This window comes from Botrytis byssoidea, assembly GCF_014898295.1.
Source record: "Botrytis byssoidea strain MUCL 94 chromosome Unknown BBYS_005, whole genome shotgun sequence".
NCBI lineage: Eukaryota > Fungi > Ascomycota > Leotiomycetes > Helotiales > Sclerotiniaceae > Botrytis > Botrytis byssoidea.
In genome coordinates, this window is record NW_024065846.1 from 1747471 (window position 1) to 1768082 (window position 20612).

At 45.3% G+C, this 20612-nt stretch overlaps 5 protein-coding genes across 5 annotated transcripts; 2 read left to right on the forward strand and 3 right to left on the reverse strand.

Annotated features, from left to right (window-relative positions):
- Positions 1–1398: 1398 nt before the first annotated feature.
- Positions 1399–9414, forward strand: EAE97_003341 (uncharacterized protein; the record flags this gene model as incomplete). Its single annotated transcript, XM_038873853.1, has 5 exons — positions 1399–1445; positions 1500–2052; positions 2102–2189; positions 2244–5282; positions 5342–9414. 5 exons carry the CDS (start codon positions 1399–1401, stop codon positions 9412–9414), a joined length of 7800 nt encoding a protein of 2599 aa, XP_038735716.1.
- Positions 9415–10479: 1065 nt separating this feature from the next.
- EAE97_003342 (uncharacterized protein) lies at positions 10480–11840 on the reverse strand (the record flags this gene model as incomplete). Its single annotated transcript, XM_038873854.1, has 2 exons — positions 10480–11538; positions 11589–11840. 2 exons carry the CDS (start codon positions 11838–11840, stop codon positions 10480–10482), a joined length of 1311 nt encoding a protein of 436 aa, XP_038735717.1.
- Positions 11841–12266: 426 nt separating this feature from the next.
- Positions 12267–13174, forward strand: EAE97_003343 (uncharacterized protein; the record flags this gene model as incomplete). Its single annotated transcript, XM_038873855.1, has 3 exons — positions 12267–12370; positions 12433–12778; positions 12842–13174. The coding sequence occupies 3 exons, from the start codon at positions 12267–12269 to the stop codon at positions 13172–13174; spliced, it is 783 nt and encodes a 260-aa protein (XP_038735718.1).
- A 1582-nt stretch (positions 13175–14756) lies between these two features.
- On the reverse strand, positions 14757–15779 carry EAE97_003344 (uncharacterized protein; the record flags this gene model as incomplete). The annotated part of the gene is made up of 1 exon (XM_038873856.1): positions 14757–15779. One exon carries the CDS (start codon positions 15777–15779, stop codon positions 14757–14759), a length of 1023 nt encoding a protein of 340 aa, XP_038735719.1.
- Positions 15780–17677: 1898 nt separating this feature from the next.
- Positions 17678–20489, reverse strand: EAE97_003345 (uncharacterized protein; the record flags this gene model as incomplete). Its single annotated transcript, XM_038873857.1, has 8 exons — positions 17678–17959; positions 18009–18045; positions 18093–18195; positions 18306–18322; positions 18380–18513; positions 18562–18657; positions 18761–19201; positions 19308–20489. The coding sequence occupies 8 exons, from the start codon at positions 20487–20489 to the stop codon at positions 17678–17680; spliced, it is 2292 nt and encodes a 763-aa protein (XP_038735720.1).
- Positions 20490–20612: the final 123 nt, after the last annotated feature.

Genomic DNA, 20612 nt, shown 5'->3' on the forward strand with positions numbered 1-20612 from the left:
GAAATTGTGAGACTACTTCTTGAGTAATTTTCGCAGGTCCTACAATTGGCCAAAAGGTGTGCCTACACGTGATGAGGCACCAATCGGTGCCGAGGCGCTAGCGCTATCTATCTCCTAGACGTTTCTAATTATATCTTTGAAGTATGTATCTTTAAAATTCACTGGTGAATTATTTTGTGAAAGGCAGTATCACAAACCTAACACTATACACCTTGGCTTCTACTAGAAACAGGAATTTCGCGCTCGAGAAATTGTAGACCGTGAAGGCCGAGGGATTGTGCTTAGCAAGTTGTTTCAACTGGAAAAAATGGACCTTGGCATGATTCTACGCTCCGTAAACCTTCACGATCAGCACCAATAAACCACACTCGCCAGCGCTATCTTCGGGAGTGGACATTCTTCAAAGACTCACTGACCTTGGGAAATTGGTATATACTCTCTCGGACGTCATGGCTAGAATTATTTACCAAGATACGAGGGGGAAAGCTGTTGGTAACCCAAGGTAGAGCACATTCCGCCACCGAGCAAACATGAAAATTAAGTATGGGCGAAGCAACGCTACTTGTTTGCTATCGGATATTCCCCACACTGTCACTGCCTCGAGATCATGTGTGCTCATTGCGGTGATCTATTATTGAAGCTCTTGGAGCGGTTTAGATCACCGAATAAGTAAGTTATGAAAGAGTTAGACATATTCGCCTTACAACAACGTTATTATTTCCATTCGTCTAATTCATTCTTCTATTCCATTTTTACTTTTTTGGAACTCGATAAGCATCGAATCACTTCAGCACTTGATTCTTCTCTGGCAGTTTCGACGATTTTACAGTCGTGGAACCCCAGAGGAAGGTCGTGGCCATGTGGCTTTGAGACTTAGTAAGTTTCATTCGAAACCGTGCCTCCTGGTAAAATCAACGCACAGAACAACCCCAATCCTATCACGATGTGCACTTGTCCAATGACTATTGTTATTTTAGTTTTAGCCTTTGGTAGAACATTCAATTTTCTCAATGCCGGTACCTGTCATTGTTAGAGCTTGCGTTACAGTTGCCTTCAACACTTGTCCAAGTTGGGGCAGTCATTCCAAATTGAGTAGATTTCGGTGCCCTGATCGTCGTTTAGGAATCCACTCATTCGGTGTTTTCTTGAATCCCACGATACTGCTAGAGGCATGACAGCCTTACTATGCACCCGTCTTGTATTCTAGTCTCATGTACTTTTCATCAACCTTAAACATCTTCGATATTAATAATTACTGTTGTTGACGACGCTGGCGCCGAACATGAGCTCGCGTTGATAGCTAGGAACATAATGTTCACTCATGATTTTCTATTCTTGAATTCACACCCATAGATTGGGCTTTTACATTTTAATAATTTCTTTTGACGTTGTCTCGTAATGGCTATACCGGATGCTATTCAGACGCTGTCTGCTGCTTTCTCATTGTTAGTCCATCTACCTCAAGTATCTTTGATCATTTTCGCTAACAATCACTAAAGTGGTATTCTTCTGCAGGCAGCAACAGGCGCATTACTTATATATGCTAGGGGTCATGGTTCAAATATCTTCAAGGACGGCCGGAGGCTGGTCCTCGTTCTGTTCTTGTTGTTTTCTGTTCTATGGGTACAGATTGGTTTTCTAGAGCTCTTAATGCCGACGACGGGTATTGGAGTTTGTCAGGTTGGGTTAATATTTACAACAGGCTTCGATCAGTTGGCAAGGGTGGCAATCGAACAATTTTTGTTGTGGTCGATTGGGCATGGGACGAAGATCACCGTCATTCGAGTTATCTTGCAAGGACTATTGGTTGTTCGATTGGTTGTGGGAGGCGTCTTGGTCGGAATCACTCGCCCTCAGTTTTCACCTACATGTGTCGCCGAAACCTCGATAATACCCGTGGCAATTATAGTTCTAGTTATGGACCTTATCATTGCTGGAGCTTTGCTCGTCCAGGCCGGCTCTTTGGGAATGTTTGGGGATCGACGTGAAGATCGAAAAGTACAGAGTCGAGCTCTATTGCTTGTCATTGCAGGTTTCGCGGTTTGGACAGGAGTATGTGCTTGAAATATTCTTTCGCCACCGTTACTGACAGGAAGTTTAGACCAGTGTACCCATGATTCTTGGTATACCTAGTATCGTCTTGATCGTACGGACCGTCGTACCAGCAAATGGTCTCCTTGTGCTCGTTGGTGAGTGTTGATCATCGATGATTGTCGCCATGTACTAATATTAATATCTTGTAGGCATAGTTACTATATTTCCGGTGGCATTGTTGTCGCCGAAGCAAGAGGATTCTGTAACCGCTGGTGCAAAATCTCCATTCTCTACCAGCCCGATGGCATCATCTCGAGGCATATTTCAAAATGGTATAGGAGCTGAAGGATCCCCAATAATTGGTCGTACTGGCACTGAAAATCAACTCTTTGTAGTCAATCCTTCCTCAACACCACCTCAAAGAGATGTACGGGGCTTCACGAAACTTGACGACGATGGAGATTCAGGGACAACACAAGTTCCAGGTGGTGTATTCCCCGCCATTTTTGCTGCATCATCACTGGCTTCGGGCCAAGCAGCATCTAATTCAGCCTCCTCTAAACGCCCAAAAGTATCCGTTCGAGGTCTTGCTATCTCGAAACCTATAGTCGCTGATGAAACGGATCCTAATACACCTTTTGCCAAGATAGCCACGATAGATCTTAAGACTGCTGTAATGAACGATCGCGAGCGAAGAGAAATGACCAGCAAAAAGTCCCCATTCAATACTCCGAGAGCAGTTCCTCTACGACCAAGAATTTCGCCAGAAGAAATGTTAAACAAAGCCAATGAATCTGCAAGGAAAGGGCCATCATATCAATCCAAAGAGTGGACGGCGGATTCTGGACTTTCCACTTCTGCATTACTTTCTCCTGCACAGGAAGTGCGACGTCGGTCACCGCGAGGAATTAATAATTTAGAAACCTTGGAGGAGAAGCAGACTTATAGACCTATCGTCGGATTATCATCTGTGCCTAGAGCTCAGAATTCAATGCCACCCCGACAGAATGCTGTACAGCCAGAAACAGTTATGTTAATGAATGACATAATTTATGATAATCCCACAATAGTACAGTCGATTATCAGCAGAACCCCTGGCCATTCCAAACAAAAGTCCTTGCAGGAACTTTCACCCTTGACTCCTTATACTTCGACGTTCCGACCACGGGAGTCTGTAATTGACAGAGCGAGACCTATTCCCAGGCACAAAAATACTGGCATGTTTGGAAATGAGCCCCTGCCAGGCCACAGGCGTACCAAATCAGGCTCTTCAATCTTTAGCCGGAAATCTCTCTTCACTGTTCCAGATGATGCACCAGAGCTGCCTCCACTTCCACCAAAGCCACATCCAGTGTATACTGCTGCCGAACTAAAGAAAATTTTACCTAATGATACCAAAAGTATGACACTTAACGAGAAGATAGAGTTCCTATTTCCAGCTCCGCCAGAAGCCAGTTTGCTCAACAATCGCCGGTCGTCTGTTCCAGATCTTCCCAGTATGGCTAGTCAATCAGCTATTGAGGACGAGACAGATTTCCAATACAATCCTATTTCCAAACGGACGACAATCATCGCAGCAGTTAGTCCGCAAGTTTATCCAACACAACAGGATTCGGTAGAAGCAAATCTCAATCGCGAAACGTATCGTTCAAATGCGTTAGGAAGTCCGTCAAAAACGTTGGTGCCAAGTCGGATCTATAGCGACGCAAGCATTCTCAAATCGCAGAGCGAAACCATATCAAGTAGCTCTCGTAGTGAGAACGCCCATGCGTCGACTCCTTTGGATGAAGATTTTTTGAGCGAGAGTAGTCCATCAATTGCATCTGACACATATAGAAATTCTTCGTATTCGGCATATTCGCCACTGAGAAGTCAAAGGTTTACACCTGATGTTGGGAGATTGGAAAGAATGGCGGAAATTCCAGTAGAGGACGATGAAGATGAAGGAGAGGTCATGGTTGTCATGATGGATTCTGCCGAACATCGAAGATCTATGGCGGAATCAGCGGCAGGTGACGATAGAGAATCTTTCATTTTCGATATCAATGGTTTACCCATTGAAGCAACACACTCTCTCCCCACATGGCATCGACGTATCGGCGATGAACTGCCTGCATTTTCTGATCGAAGATCAAAGCATGGATCCCGGAAAATTTCACCTCCGACTGCTTTACAGTTGGAGCCACCACGTGGAAGAGCATCTCCAATTCTCATTCGTAACGCAGAAGCATCTCCATTATTAGACTCACCAGGAAGGGCACTTCAAGAGATTCAAGACCAATTGAATCGCATTGAAGAACCAAGACGTCCATCGTTGGGATCGATTCTACGTCGTATGCCAGCTACAGAAGAGATCGAAAACCTTGACTATGACGAGGGTATGGAGAGGTTACGATTACTTGAAAATCTCGAAAGGGAAATGGGCGAGCAAGAAAATGATTGGCAACAGATGCATCAAAATTTCAGTCCAGACTCTGATTCGTCAATTGGTTCTCTTGCTACGCCAGAATTCCAAGAGTCCCCCAAACTTAGAAGATCGACCATGGAGACAGCCGATCCAAAGAGATTATCGTTGGGATTACGCCGCACTTCATCTCGAATCATACGTCAACGGATGAGAGAGAATATGGCTGAAACATCTGCGGAAGATGAGATCATGTCTTCCCAGGTCCAAGAGAATCCCAGTTTGGGTGACTGGCAGCAGCGCTTAGCTAATGCCCAAATGTCTTACATGGAGAATGCACCAGCGATCTCTCATTCGCGAAGTAGCAGTATAAACTTCTTGTCGGTGTCCAAGGCACCAATGGGAAGCCCTGCTCCACTCGAAACCGGGCCAGAGACCGAGTCGGAAAGCGAATATGAAAGCGAGGAAGAAACGATGGATGATGAACCGCTAGTTGCTTCGCCATATCACCCAAATTTGTTGTGGCAGCCAGCACTGCACTCACCTGAATTAGATACCTCGTCACTCTGGAGCCCTGTTCATGACAAGGCCTCCCTAGAACTCAGTCAATCTCCTGAGCTTCCAGCAAAGTATTTACGTCCCGCACAGCGTATATGCGATGTTGAAATGGTACTCAGTAGCAGTAATTTATGGTCTAAATCATCTCTGAACATGCAACCCAGCAGTGGTTCAGCACAAACGCTGTGGGGATCCACATCAGTCCAAGAAGTTGCTGTTAAGGCTCGCCCGGTGACTCAAAGACCCCCTAGACGATCCAGGCGTATCACGCTTTTAGCAGACATTGGTGAGTTATTATTAATATTCTGTTACTAAAGATAGGAACAAGCAGCTAACAATAAATAGTCGAAAATCCCGAACCTCTCCCTAACAAACGCGACACATTAGGAATATTTCAATTTCCATGGGGCGAGCGATCTGACATAGCTATACCACAGCAAACTTACAATGCATCGTTCCAGGCTGGTCCACCACTGAACGCGATGCTCGACTCGAGGTCCCATCAATTGAAATCTGATGGACTGGAATATTCATCCACATCTTTCTTTGATTACGACGAGGAAGAGGAGTTTGACTCCGAGATGGAAACTGAAAGTGACGATGATTTCGACGAGACCACTCTCTGGGAAATTGCAAGCATGCTCAAGACTACTGACCTTCCTTCAAAGGATAGCTTATTGCCGCCACCAAAGTCTTCCCAGAATATCGTTGATGATTATGATGATTATGAGACGAGCTCCGAGACTGATTTTAGCTCGGAGAATGAAGATTATGAGGAGTTCAATAGTGAGTATTATGGAGACTACAATGAGGCTCGAAACTCGACCATCATATTTTCTCAGGAAGATATTATGAACTCTGAGGATATGGTTATTTCTCATGTAGCATCACCACTCGTCGTATTGGATGAACAGAGCTCCCAAGAATTGTTCGAGTTCTCGGGTGATTCTTCCAGGTCTCTGGTTGAAGACTCGCTACTTTGGGATCATACCCCGTCACCGAGCACCAAGGGATTCGAGTATGGCTTACCTCAACCAACTTCGGATGTCTGGCAATCTTATATCCCATCATCGCAAGACACTATTCGAACAAAATCTCAACCGTCGCTATCGGTACCTGAAATTTCGAACCACAGTCTTTGGAATGAGGAAGATAGTGATATTTCTGAGGAACCAGAGTCTGATCTGGAGCTTTGCTTCGAAATTCAATCGCCGCCCACCACTATCAGAAGTCTTATGTGGACTCCTCCAGTTGCTTCTTTTGAAGTTCCAAGTTATGGAATATTCTCTGTCGAATCCAATCGTCAAGATTTCCGCACAACTACACAAGCACCGGCTGCAAGCGATATCAAGAAGGTCCAGCGGGCAAACTCATCTACGCTTTCGGCACTTTCTTCCGATAAGTTGTGGTCAATCGAAGAACTTGTGCCACGCACAGGCGAGAACTGGATTTTAAAAAGTACGATTAAACCAGCTTCATTGACAGTTGCCGCTAGCCGCTCTTTCATGTGGACTCCAAATCCGGTCGTTGCTGGTGAGATCATTGAAGGTCTGTTTCAACCAAGATCATCTCGAACCAATTATCGCACGACTGAGCTAGAGCCAGCTGCATTGATTTCGACATCCAAAGCAAGAAGTGTACCGGGAAGCCTTTCAAACTTGGTATCCCATAAGCTTTGGCGTCAACCATGCTTATTGCACCTAAAGCGTGATCATGATTGGATTTCGGAATCTTCCATTCGACCAGTCAGTCCGTCGATAGCATCCGAGACAAGTTCAGGAAGATCTTCACCTGATATTTCAGATGCATCTTCTATCGCTTCAACAAGTACTAAAGCATCTTCATTGTTCTCTTTCGCTTCCGTCTCATTGGCTTCTGTTTCCATGCGAAGAACTCTTTCAGCCAAGAAGAAGGAAGAAGTTATTCCACCACCGCCACCTCCTGCTGACCCAAGCAAGTATCAATCCAAGCTGCCTGTTCGTCAGGTATCTCTGAAACCAACTCCAAGATCTCCTCCAAAAGCTTTGCCTTCAACACCACTCAGACAGTCGAAGGTTTTGTCTTCCAGAGATATATTTGAGGCACGAATTCCTCCCAATTCAGAGATCCCTCAATTATCGAAATTCCGCAGATCTATGGTGCCGATGAAACCAGCCAAACCAGCTCACAGAGCTATTAGACATCAATACAGATCTACCGTTGCTTTCCGTGCCAACTGGGACGATGCCTTGAACGAAGCTATCATTGCAGGATTACCTAAATCTAAGACAACATCTGCCGAATGGAATCTTTCTCTAAACGAAGTTATAACTCTTGGAACCCCACCGACTATCGAAGAGCCCCAGACATCTTCGGATCTCTTAGAGTTGGACCTCATAGAACCCATTGCAGAAAATACCACCGGGCCAACCTATTCCGCTATCTATAATCCCGCAATCCTCCACCCCGTTTTCTTTACCGAGACTCTCGTCTCGGATGTGGACACTATTCATCCCGCTGCTGTTGGACACACAAAGCTTCTATGTCTCACAGCGAGCGTTGATGATTGGGATCGCGCATTGGGAAAAATTGTGCACACAGATACGACGCGTGTGCAACGTCCAACGGTGTTTGCTTTTATGTGGAAAGATGCGCTGAAAGAGGCTATTGCTGCGGGGACTCCGAAGGAATTAGAGAGGTCTGATGTTGTTGTGCTTCAGAGAGATACTGTGGTGATGACTGAAAGTGTTCTTCCTAGCGATGTTTCACCTCCTCGCCCAGAATTCTCTACAGAATCCATGATGTCGAGTGCCAGCGATGTTTATCCTGCGGCTTTGGAATATGTTCAAGATTCAAGATTCGACTCTGCTATTCTTCACCCAGTCTTCTTCGCTGATGTTCTCATTTCATCTACAATTGACATTCACCCTTCTTGCATCGGGCATTGCATCATCACAAGTTCTCATCCGATGTCCGAGTCTAGTCTCTGGGTACCCAAGTCGGCGAGTATGACGTCAGTCGTCGATAGTGGTCTATGGACAGAACCATCAATCTTTGTTTGCGATACTCAGCCACGATTTGAGATGTTAACACTCGACCATTCTCGAAGAATTGTTGCGCAAAAGGATCTTGAATTGTCTACGCTGGAATCTTTTGAGCTTTGGCAACCATCTTCGGTTTCACTCATCTCAAGAAGTTGGCTACATACTTCGAGCAAGCTTAAGGCTACCCGCAATCTCCTATTCCAGAAGCCTGTCGTTGAAGTTATCGACCAGAGTGATGCTCTGATATGGGAATTATCGACAAGAACCGTCAAGTATATTCCGGATATCTTTTCAGACTTGAAGCACGATCATATCCAAAGACCTTCAAGTGCTCGTTCTTCACTTCTTCCATCTCTGGAATCTACAGAGCTTTATACGGTGTCAGAAAAGAGTGAGCCTGAGATTCACTGGCTGCGTACATCTATCGCTTCACCCGTCGTCGCGCAGAACATCTCTACGATGTGGACTGCCACTGGGTCATCCACTCCGGACTTGTTTCCAAGTATAATGTATGAGCTTATCAAGAAAATCTCTGCTACTCGTTCATCTGTTCTCCCACGCCTAGAGTCCTCGGAGCTTTTCACGCCTAAGGATAAGCCACAGCCAGAGATTGATTGGCTTCGTATATCTTCTGTGGAGCCCGTGATCGAAGAATTCGTTGCAAAAGCAACAGTTGACGACGACACACCACTCGCTAGAGAGGCTACGTTCGAGGAGTTGATGGCTGATGTAGAAAATCTTACCGAAAAGGAAATTGCCGAGCTGCTTGCTGCAGATGAATTTATGACAGAAGAGGATTTGGGTGACGTCTTTGTTGCAGGCGAGCCTCTATCGCCAGCCGAGCAATTGTGGAGCGCATCTCCACAGATTGCAATGGAAGTATCCACCGGTACGTGGAAAGTAACTCCAGTGGCTGCTGTCGCTCGTCCAGATATCTTTATCAAGAGCAATGGATCGTATCCTCAGAAGTCGCCAACCTCCTCTCATGTCCATATGGCAAGCCTCGAATCATCACAGCTATTCACACCGAGCTTCGTGTCCAAAAATCAAATTGACTGGCTTCACACCTCCTGCTTGGCTGACACCTCAAGTTCGAAGTCAGTATTGACTGAAAGTCCTACTGAGACCTCAGCCGAGTTAGTCCCATCCCCCGAACTTATCAATGCGAAAACTTGGTTACCTAGGCCATCACCTGTAGCACAGGTCTCTATCGGAGCCTTGTGGATGCCATCCATAGAACAAAATGACAATGCGCTCCCTATGTTCTCCAAACAATGCGATGGACCCTTGATCCGCAAGAGCAGACAGGAACTTGAGAAGAAAATCGAAAGCACCGAATTGTGGACAAATGAGAGAAGCACTCCGCAAAGCCCTAGACACTGGTTGTTAGGCTAAACAACAAAGAAACGGAATGTTACTGAATGGTCATTGTATATTAAGTATGTTTGATGAATTTGTATACTATAATTTGTGCATTTCGGGATGTTTCTGCTGGATTTGCATCAAAGGGAGAATAAAACCGGAGGATGGATATCGGTCGGGACGGTGCATATTGCATATGGCGTAAGAAAGGATGATACGATACCCGCCAATCATGTAGATAGTTTACTCACGAGTCATTTCTGGCTTTTCTCTGTAACATTATTGTTCAATATACGTACGTTACTTTGATACTGTTCTGCTCTGCGCTCTGATATGTATGTAACAATCCTCACGTGTAGTTTCGCAACGTTACCTGATTGCCGTGGGAAGAATGAGCATGTGAGACTGGAGTCGTAGGTGGCTTTTTCGTTGTGCTTTTACTGATGATTGAGGATCAAATGCAAGTTTCTCTGCAGTGTGAATTGAGCATCGAACCTCCCTCATTTGATGGAGAGCAGGTATAGAGATTTCCTAGATTTCAGATTCACATTCTTGCACTTTGCAATACTCTAGATACTTTAATATGTCTTCATTCTCTACAAAAGGAGTCGGAATATCGTTTCGTTTTGAAAGTAATCACATCTTGCAGCAATTTGATTTTTACTCGTTTTGTCTGAAACTACTATGTGTCGTGAAAGAGTTTCAGGTCACAGTCCACAATACAATCGAAAACCATATATAATCGAATACTATATACACACAAGAAAGGAAGAGGTGATACGCGTAACGCACCTTCTCGCTCTCGAGCATGTTTTCCCACACATGCTGGCTCCCTTATCTCAGGCTCTGCGTGCAACGCACACGCAATATGAGAATCGATACTCATTCTGATGGACGGTCGAAGGGCACGTGGTTCAGGTTATGTAAGCAGCCTTATCTGAGATACACCACAGCGACGCTGAGTTTGTTTGAATTCTGTTTATATTATAATCTCCCAACACGTTTTATTTAAGAGAATACTAGATACATTTTCCGCAATTAAAGTTTGCCCCAAGAAATCCGTAAAGAAAAATCGCTAAAGTCGCTGCCACAAATTCATCAACACGCTTGTCCTTTGGTGGCTGAGGTGCCTTCTAAGAATCGCCACAGGTCATTACAGCAATCATCTAAACTCTTCTCCGTCTTCCACATTAACTCCTCCTCTGCTTTGTCCGCTAGTGCTACACACTTGCCGACATCTCCTCCTCTTCTACCAACGATCTTGGTAGGGATCTTTGACTGGGTGGCCTTCTCCATCGCGTTCACCACATCAAGGACCGAGTATCCTTGACCAGTACCAAGGTTATAGACCTTGAAGCCACCACTTGGCCTGTTGCTGATAGCTGCCAAATGACCGCGCGCCAGATCGGTAACGTGGATGTAATCTCGCACAGCTGTACCATCGTGAGTGTCATAATCGGAACCGTACACGTTCAGCGCAGGCAAAGCCCCCGTGAGCACTCGTAAGACAACAGGCATCAAATTCGTCGCGGCCGCTCGAGGGTCTTCGCCCAGCAAGCCTGATTCATCGCATCCGATCGGGTTGAAGTAACGCAGCGCAGTGATCTCCCAATCGGGATCGGAATTGGCGAGATCGCTCAGGATTGCTTCGCACATCCATTTGGTGCGTCCGTAGGGGTTTGTGAGACCCGAGCATCCTGACCCCACCACATATTCTTCGCGAAGTGGCACCCCAGAATCTGCAACTGTTCCATAAACTGTGGCAGAAGAACTGAACACCATCTTCTTGATCCCAAATTGCTGCAGCAGAGAGCAGAAATCGACGAGGCCGCCAACGTTGTTTGAATAATATTTGAGGGGTTGTTGTATACTTTCTTCGACGGCTTTGTATGCGGCGAAGTGTATAACGCCGGAGATACTTGATCTTTGACCATTGCAAAGAGTGACCGAACTCGAATCGAAGCTCATTACGCCTGGGTAGTCATATTGTTCCAGTATCGTTGTCATTTTGTTCATGTCCCTGAAGTCCGCATCGTGAAATTTGAGTGAAGGTCGGTTTCCATTTTTGCGCTGAGCACTGTAATGCTGATCGACCATCAACTGGAGTTTTTCGAAGACGGTCAAAAACGAATTGCTGAGATTATCGATGATAGCCACCTAAAAAGTTGTTAGCGAAACCCCAAAAAAATTGTGGGTGATATCATTACATTGTATCCAGCTTTGGCTAGTTCCCAGACTGTGTGACTACCAATGAACCCTAAACCACCGACGACCAATATCCATTGATCGTTAACTGCATTTCGAACTGCATTTCTAACTGCAAAATCGATATCATTGACGTCGAATAATAAGGATCTTTCTGTCAAGGGAGTGTTGAGAGCACTGTCTTCATTATCAAAAGAGAGAAGTTCAGGTGTGGAAGCACCCGAATTTGTGGAAGAATTTGTTGAGCCAGGCATATTATCGGTAGAATCCTTGCAGAAATTAGGTACGATGTATTTGAATGCGTTGGTTTCCAAGGCTCAAGACGTCTTCATATTATACCTTTTTTTCCACTGGCCTGGACCGCTCAGCTAACGCTCGTATATAATTATAGTTACAACGAAATACTCGCCTGTATTGCAGCCGCGCACTACTACCAAGACCTTGCGGAATTACATTGCGTGCCATATTGGGCCACTTTGGTTTCAAGACTGCTGAAGTGCAATTTCAAAAGCAAGTGCCTCGTCCGAGTCAGCCGCTACAAAACTTTCAATATAGAGGCTTGAGGCTGCCTTCCTTGTTTAGGGACTATTTGCGACATCTACAGAATATCTTGAAAGGGAAGTTAGGTTGCAGCAGCCTAATCCTGTAAATTTATTTCATCATCCCGTACCTGATTGACGATGTTCTTCAAGAAAAAGACCCCAATGGTACCTACCAAATCGAAGGTTCTCGTCCCCCTCTACATTTACCCTTCCCCTGGTGCATGGGGACGGTTAATTCAAAGGCAAGTCGGGGAGAGCGACGGCATGTTTGGAACTATTGATCCTGGGGCTGACTGAACAACAGCATTTCTACGTATCCGGGTCTTGAATTCATCATCGTGGTCAATCCTCACAATGGCCCTGGACAATCACTCGATAGTAACTACCGAAGAGAAATCCAACAGCTAAACTCATATCCTAATGTTACGGTTGTCGGCTATGTCTCTACTGCATATGCAACCAGGCAATATCCCGACATTCTAGAAGATGTCAAAACTTACGCCGCTTGGAGGCTCGAAGATGATGGGCTCGGCGTTCGAGGCATCTTTTTCGATGAAACGCCGAACCAATGGTCCGCCTCAAACGAAGCATTTCTAGCAAACATTAACGCTGCAGTAAAAGGCAGTTCTGGTCTAGGAGCAGAGCCTCTGGTGCGTGCATTTCCCGATATACTCTAGTGCTAGTACGAATACTGACTGATCATTACCGAATAGGTCATTCACAATCCAGGAACAGTCCCTGACAAGAAACTAAGGTCTGGAAAATGTTTACCAGACATCAATGTGGTGTTTGAAGCAACTCACCAGACGTATCGGGAGAATGCTTGCGAGAAAGCCCTCACGGATCTTAAGATGGACCCAGGACGTTTGGCGTGCTTGATGCACTCTGTACCGGAATCTTTGATGTCCACACACTCCGATGTTGCATCCGAGACGCAAAAGCTGAGGTCGATTGTGGGGACATTATATATCACTAGTCAGGCAACAGAACTCTATACTGGCTTGGGGGATCATTGGGAAAATTTCATCAGAGCTGTTAGTTCCTAAGGATCTAGAACAGGAATCTCATTTTATCTACTTTTTGGGGGGGTGGAGCATGGGTATGGTATGGGTAACCGACTTTCGGACTTCAATGTCATGGTTTGATGTCGGATTTGACGGAAGCATTGAAGCATTAGCATGTATATTGAAACCAACAATACGGGTTTTAGTCCCTTGGCAAACTTATTTGAATTTTTTGTGTTTTCCAGAACCCTGAGTTTCATGTGGCATTTTTGAGGCTAATTCCGGAGAATATTTTTCCACCGAATACACGATCAGACGGCGACCCCTGAGCCTAAGGTTTTGGCACGGATGGAAACAATCATCCTAAAGGGATAAGCCACGATTTCTTCAGCGATTTTCATGAAATATGACACAATAGGTATAGCATATTGCGACCGGGCCTTCTACCCGATTCAGTTAATTTTCCAAGTTTCCACAAAACACTTGCATCATCGATGTCAACAAAGCGAGAAGCGAGATTCATGGGAAAAGAAAATTTCACAATTACCGTTTTGTCTCGCCACCCCAAAAATAAGGTCGAACGGCTAGATCAGGAACCTAGCTGAGTCGTTGCATTCGACCCGCAGCGATTCTGTATTCTGTAAATCATAACACCCTGTGGGTGTCAGGATGTCTTGGATACCCCGCAATGGTAAGGACCCCTTGTATCTTTTGGTGATAGCTCGACAGGATCCAAATTAATACGCCCGATAAGTTGGTCAGATTAAAGTGGCATAGTCTATGCCAAACTTATCCACTTTCGTCCAATCTTGTTTATCGTGCTACCAATATTGACCGAGAGTAGGAAGGTTAGTTCCATGATCAGTAGCTGATACTACCGCGGAGATAGATTAGGAGCCGCAAAGGGTATCATTTGATCGATAGGGCTTATGCACATCATCATCCTAATGTTGTGTCTGGAGATGTAGATGTATGTACATTAGGCAAGAGGATGTATGTTCCAAAATGGAAGCTCTAACTTGGGTAGGAATTAGGAATCCTCCCACCAGACAAAGAAACCTGCTCAAAAGAGAAGATGATGCTGCTGCGATTCCTGTATATTGCTTGCTTATGGGAAAATATCGTTAGCTGCCGCACCAATCCTAGTCGTCATCTGTAAATGGAGTTTCTCTGTGTCATAACTTTGAGATTTCCGCAGGGATCCCCACACGGTCCCACGTCCTTTCTCATCGTCCCATCATCCCATGTATTTTTTCACGGTCCCCATGTACTTTTTTTCTCAGGCGCTCAAATGATGTACTCGAGACTCGAGTAAAGATCGAGATTTTGTTCGCAAATCATCGACAGTCTAGAGTGTTTACTCTTACTCCACTTAGTGATGTTTCCTTATGCCATGCAATCTCTGCCACCTGTTTGAAAACGACTAAATTTTTAGTTGACACGAGCATGCTTCATTTAAGCATGCATGGAGATTTAAATAGCTACGAGCTGGGACATGTGTGAAGGTTCATTGTCATTGATTGGTACACGATTTCTGTCAGCCACATCGTATTCTTTTCAGGCTAAAATATTACATTCCACTTAAAAATCCACCCCCTTGTGTATGTGCAACGCCAAGATCTAATCAGCAGGCCTCTACCCAATCATCCAGCTCCATCTTTTTGATGACGGTGAAAAAGCCATCCGACTGTATGCCAGAGCCATCACAAACTTTTTTCTTTTCCGCTGAACTAACCTTGGGTGCATCGTTTGGGTATTCGATGTTGAATACGGGCTTACCATTGTCAATGAATGTCTGCCATGTGTCACACTCTTCGTACTGCACGCACTGCTCGTTGACAGCAAACTGCACATAGTCCACTATACGATCGATGATCTCGCCAGCATTCTTCAGGCCAATCCCCAAGCCCCGGGTGTGGGCCTCAGCCGACAACCACTGCATATAATCAATAGAGTCATCTTCTGTTAGCTTGAGCCCGTTGTCATTGGAATATCCATCGACGTTGTCGGGATCAACCGCATCGCATGATTGATTGACCGCCATGTCCAGGCGTGATTGCATGATGGCGCGCACATTTGGTGAGGAAGTGTTGGCCCAATGTTCGTTTGGCCAGTCGGGGAGCACCTTGCCATAATCGGAAGGAAGGAAGCGATTGCTGTCGGGACGGAAGTCCTCGATGGTGCCGGCTGAGAAATAACAAATTACTTTGTGGTTTTGCGAATGTAAGGTACTGATTATCGAGGGGGTGGTATTGGCCGAAAGGAAGAGATCGATGTCATAGATTGTTGTATTCGCATAGATCTTGGCGGGATCAAGTGCTGAGAGTAACTCGATGTTCCATGTATTGGAAGCATTTAGATTTGGGGTCCAGAATGAGCCGTTTGTAGGAGGGAGCGGGTTTGATGGTGAGGTGGTGGGAGTGGGTTCTGAGGGGGAGGAATCGTGATGTCGTAAACCGAATGTCAGGCCCAAAGCCAAGCCTATGGCCAGAAGAAAGAGGAATATTAAACCAAGAATAATGTTACATTTCCTGGTGAAAATCTTGTGTGGATTCACAGGTTTCTGTTCTTTGGAAGCCATGAGTGGTGTGTTGACGGCGATCTCGCCGCTCGTGAGAGGTGATTTGAATACTCCTCCAGAAGACATGTCGTTTCTGGCAGTAATCCGATTCGACCGTACAGCTGTCCAGGAATCAAGGCAGCTCAAGTATCCCTGATGATGTAGTGAGAGCCTCGGAGAAAATATCTTTGTTTAGGACCCTGGAAAAGAATAAATATGAACAACAGATGATTATCTTGGCGGCGAAAAGTTTTTTACGGCACTTCGATAGCGACGTTTTCGTTGCATGGGCGTGTCATGATGAGATTCTGTTAGACGATCCTATATAGTAAAATCCCCCAGTGAATCCTTGGGTAACCCCAAAAACGCCATCTCATTCAATACGCACAGCCTCCTTAAAGGGTGCTGATCAAGTGAGAAAAGAAATCCCCTCCAGTTCGAAAACGAAATAACCTCGTAAAACTGCTTACAGTGCCTATGCATTTGCTGTCACCGAATTTCCAAGCTGAAAACCTACACTGCCATTCGCGGGTTACGGTGGTGTAATGATTTTTTTGGGGCTTGGAGTTACCCACCCTCTCCCGACGCTCCAATAATTGAAAAATGAGAATAGGATTCTCATGTCATGTACCTCGGGTTTCTCAATCCATAGGGTATAGCACAGATGGCTCTTGGCGCACATTGACCCCCAAGCGGCGCCAAGCGTGCAAGCTCGCTAAGGGGTTGCCTTCCAAAAACGGAAGGGTCTCCCCGTTTTGGTGATAGGGTCAAAGAGCATATGTTTCAACTTTTCGAGCGGCTTGAAGCCTTGAACCCCGATTTAAAATAGCGTTCCATTAGGTTAGGTAGAATTTTAGCTCTGGCACTATTACGGATACATACCTGAAGTGTTCGTCGCATCGAACGCCTATGACAACAGTGCGAAAATAGGCGAAGACCTCCAGACACATTGGCCCCGTATGGCGAGTGGTATTATGGGTAATGGATACGACATTCCAGGGGCTGTGATACATTTTATGGGACGATGTTAGTGTGCGTTTTGCGATCGAAGCCTGGAAGAGCTGGAATGCTTGTGATGCAGCGTTCTGGGTACCAGACAGTTCGAGCCGCTGTACCGCCAAGCAAAACCCGAAATTTTGGCCACATGTATCCATGCATGCTCATAAAAATAAAAATAAAGTTGGGTAGATCTCCGAGGTCTAAGCGGCTGCTCTAATGACTCGTTTCTAGCTTGCAGTTTCTTCTGCGTTGGTAAGAAGGAAAGAAGAAATCTCTGATCGCTGAATCATTGTATATGCGCATTTAAATATTGCGAATTTAATGAAACAATTGCGGCGGCTCGTATCCAGAAATTGGTATCCGAATGAGACGGCAGAGAAAAGCGGTAGGCGCCCTGGTAAGCTAGGAGACTTTTTTTTTTTTTTTTGCGGGGGATCGGTACGGATACGGTGTGATTGTGTGATTGTGGCATGCATGGTACAGAAGTACATGCTGTGTAATCCGAGTCTTCCGGATCCACAAATTATTTCAAGGGTAGGCAATAAACCTAATCTGGGAGGTGATATTGATATTTTGAATTGATTGACATGCCCTTCAAAGTGATGTACATCTTGGCTCACTGATCAAGCAGGAGGATAACTCAAAAGCTCAAAAGAATTGTCATAGAGTCACATTTATGCTTGGGATAATGAAGCAAAGGCAAATTAGACGTAGAACAGATTAGTTATATGATAGATGTAATTTGAAGCTTCCCATTAAAAAAGAATGGTTCATTATTTGAACGGTGATGATCCTACTTTAAGTATGTACGAAGAGCACGCAACTTTTGACCCAAGAAATGTGATGGCGCAACAACGCGTCCCACTGATAAGAAGAGAAATTGTCAATACAAGGCAAAAAGTACCGGCAGTAAGTGCTCCTTCCAGTCCCCCTTCTGGGACCAGACCGTAATTATTCTTGCGTTATGCTGAGTGAGACTGGCGTGCTTAGCTGCTCGTTATGGGAATTGGTGTGGTGAGAGTGAAGCTGACAGGTGCGCCAGACAAAGTGACCCACAATGTTGTAGGGTCGTTACCAATTTGCTCAACAGTGGCCCCTTTGGTATCGGTGACCGAGCCTGGGATAGTGACCGGAAGCGGTGTTGAGCAGGTGTTGCCCTTTGCGGAGAGTGTGAAGCCCGTGATCGATGAGCTAGTAGTATCAAGTTGATACGACAAGCTAGCTCCACAAGAATCTCGAGTCATCCGATTGACGAAGATGGCAGCAAGCTGATGACCGGTTAGAAAATATACAGTTAACAGGAGCTTTGGAACTTACATCATCATGTTTGTGGGTGATGAGAGGCCAATCAACCCTATAACCAGTCAGTACCGATGAAAACATCTCAGAAACAAAACTCACAATCGGACGAATTCTGTAGTCACTGTCTCAACCCATGCCATGAGCAGCGAACGTTGTGCTGTCACTCCATTGATAGTGTAAGTTGCCGCTCCTTTGTAGCGCACTAAACCATCAATGAATTAGTAAGTGCTTATTACAGAGGCCTTTTTGAAAACCACATCAAGCGAAATGTGCAGAGAAAAATAATGAACAGATGGACGGGCCATGACTTACAGTTGGCTTGATGGAACCTATTTCAGAGGATTAGCAAACATGCACAAGAGAAAAGCGCGGAATGTGGCACTAACATGTAGGCATCATGATGAAGACCCAACAAATGTCTGACATTTGTCTGCTTCTCGATTTCAAGGACCGTATTTATATCACCAGATCCGGCACTGGTGTTAATCCATTCCAACACGGTACAATCAGGCGAATCGCACTAATTTCTGTCAGATCTAGCCGGTCTACTTGATCAAGGCGAACTTACATTGTAGTAAATGTTGGTTGCCCATCTTGGAGTAACTTGGATACCAGCATAGCCGTTGGCCGCAACTGTTGTGAACAATGGCCAATGCTCGTTATCCTGTGTTCACGTTAGCGAAGTTCGGGCTGTCTTGTGTGGATGAAGGTTTGTGCAAAAAATGGCAGAAGGTTTTGCCGAAAATATTGCACGGAGCAACACTTACAGTATTCAAGAGAGCTGCTCGAGTATTGTCTCCAACTGCATGAGTGATACCACTGTCAGCCCAGGCTTTGAGCGCATCACCATTGTGAAGCCCCGTGATGGCTGGTGGAATAAGTCCTTTGGAACTGAACTTGTCTGCATTGGCAATTCCGGTGGCAGTAAGCCAGGCTTGATTCCATGTCATTTCTCTATATACATCGGCGTAAGTTGCATTGTTTTGATCCTCGTGTGTGAAAGTGTGGGAAATGTGTGCGTAGGCATTAAGATTAGAAGGGGTGGTCCACCACACGAGCAAAGGATCGTCGCTTAAGCATTCTTTGGTATAATTGGGATAAAGAACCGAAGTTTTGGGCCAGATATCGGTTCCGGATCCAATGGGCTTGATCCACTCCAATGGTGTATCGATTTGTTCGCCATATTCAATGGGTCCAGGAGAGCAGACCTGATTTTAAAAGTTAGTCTTGTTCATTTAGGGGGCTGATATTGGAACGCAAACGAGGCCAAAAAGTAGAAGGAATGAAGAGTCACATGGTGACAGGAATACATACACTTTCACTTGCGGCGATTTCATTGGCTGATTCGATATTTCCATTGCCATTGTGACCAACTTCAATGAACCAATTACTTCCAGCATTTAGTTTAGAGTTGATCTCACCCATGAATGTAATGTGCTGAGCCAAATCGGCCGTGCCAATGCGGTAAGTCGACCCAGCAGGTGAATAGATATCTGACTCCAAGAACATGTCGTCAATCTGTGTGCCAAATAGTGCTCTTCTGTATCCAGTGTAAAGACTTCTTGTGCCCCAGTCGATCCAAGCATGTTGCAACCATACAGAAGTAACAGCCCAATCTGTGGCAAACGGAATGTAAAACACCATTTGTTCTCTACCATTAATGTTGTTGATCACGCCTGCTGAACTTGCGGAGGTGAACTGGCCATCAGAAGAAGGTCCCAGTTGTAAAAACTCCTTTGCCAATGTTGAGTTTGTGATTTTAGTAGGATAGTGGTATATGCCCTTGGTACTCATGGTGGCACCGGTCTTGAGTCCCGCTTTAGGAAAGGCTGAATTGTCGGAAATGGAAACAAGTTGCTCAACACCATTGTTGCAACAAGCTCCTAGTGCCTCTGTACCAAATGCAGCAGATGGGTAAGAATCAAGCCTGACCAGCCGAACGCGGAAAGCGGATTGATAGTTGTAGATTGCTTGCCATTGGTCGGCCGTAAGTGCACTTTGATACCCCACGTTAGGGTAGGAGTAACTCAGTTCTGACATAACAACAATGAGTCCATAGTTTCCTTGAGTTTCTGAACTGTTCAAGCTTGGCAGTGCTATACCAGCTGCAGGAACGATTAAAGTTTCATATGGGATTCCTCGATCATTGAGCCCACTCCAAGCAGAGTATGCGGAGACTGAATCTCGTGCAATGACAAGAACTTTGCTGCTGACAGTATCGACTGCATCGGTAACAATAATCGCCTCTGCTTTAGGGGGGGTAGCAACAGTAGTATTGGCAAGGACAGCTACCTCTCCAACAGATACCGTAGCGAGAGGTGCGGCAGGGACTGTCGAGGTCATAATAGCCTGAGCATTGGTAATCGCAACTGATTCTGATTGAGGGGGATCAACCGTGTCAGCGGGATTTCGGCGATGAGCCCGATGGCCAAGAGCTGCATCTACGAACAAGCTCAAAGGAAGGATATGGGTAACGAGGTGGTACAATTGCACCATCTTGAAGGTTTGAAGAAGGCAAATTAATAGAATAAACTTTGAGAACCACAAATTTTGTTTTAACGAGTGTTGTTTTGTGTCAAAATTAGAAAAGAAAGAGAAACATTGATGGTGATGGATATC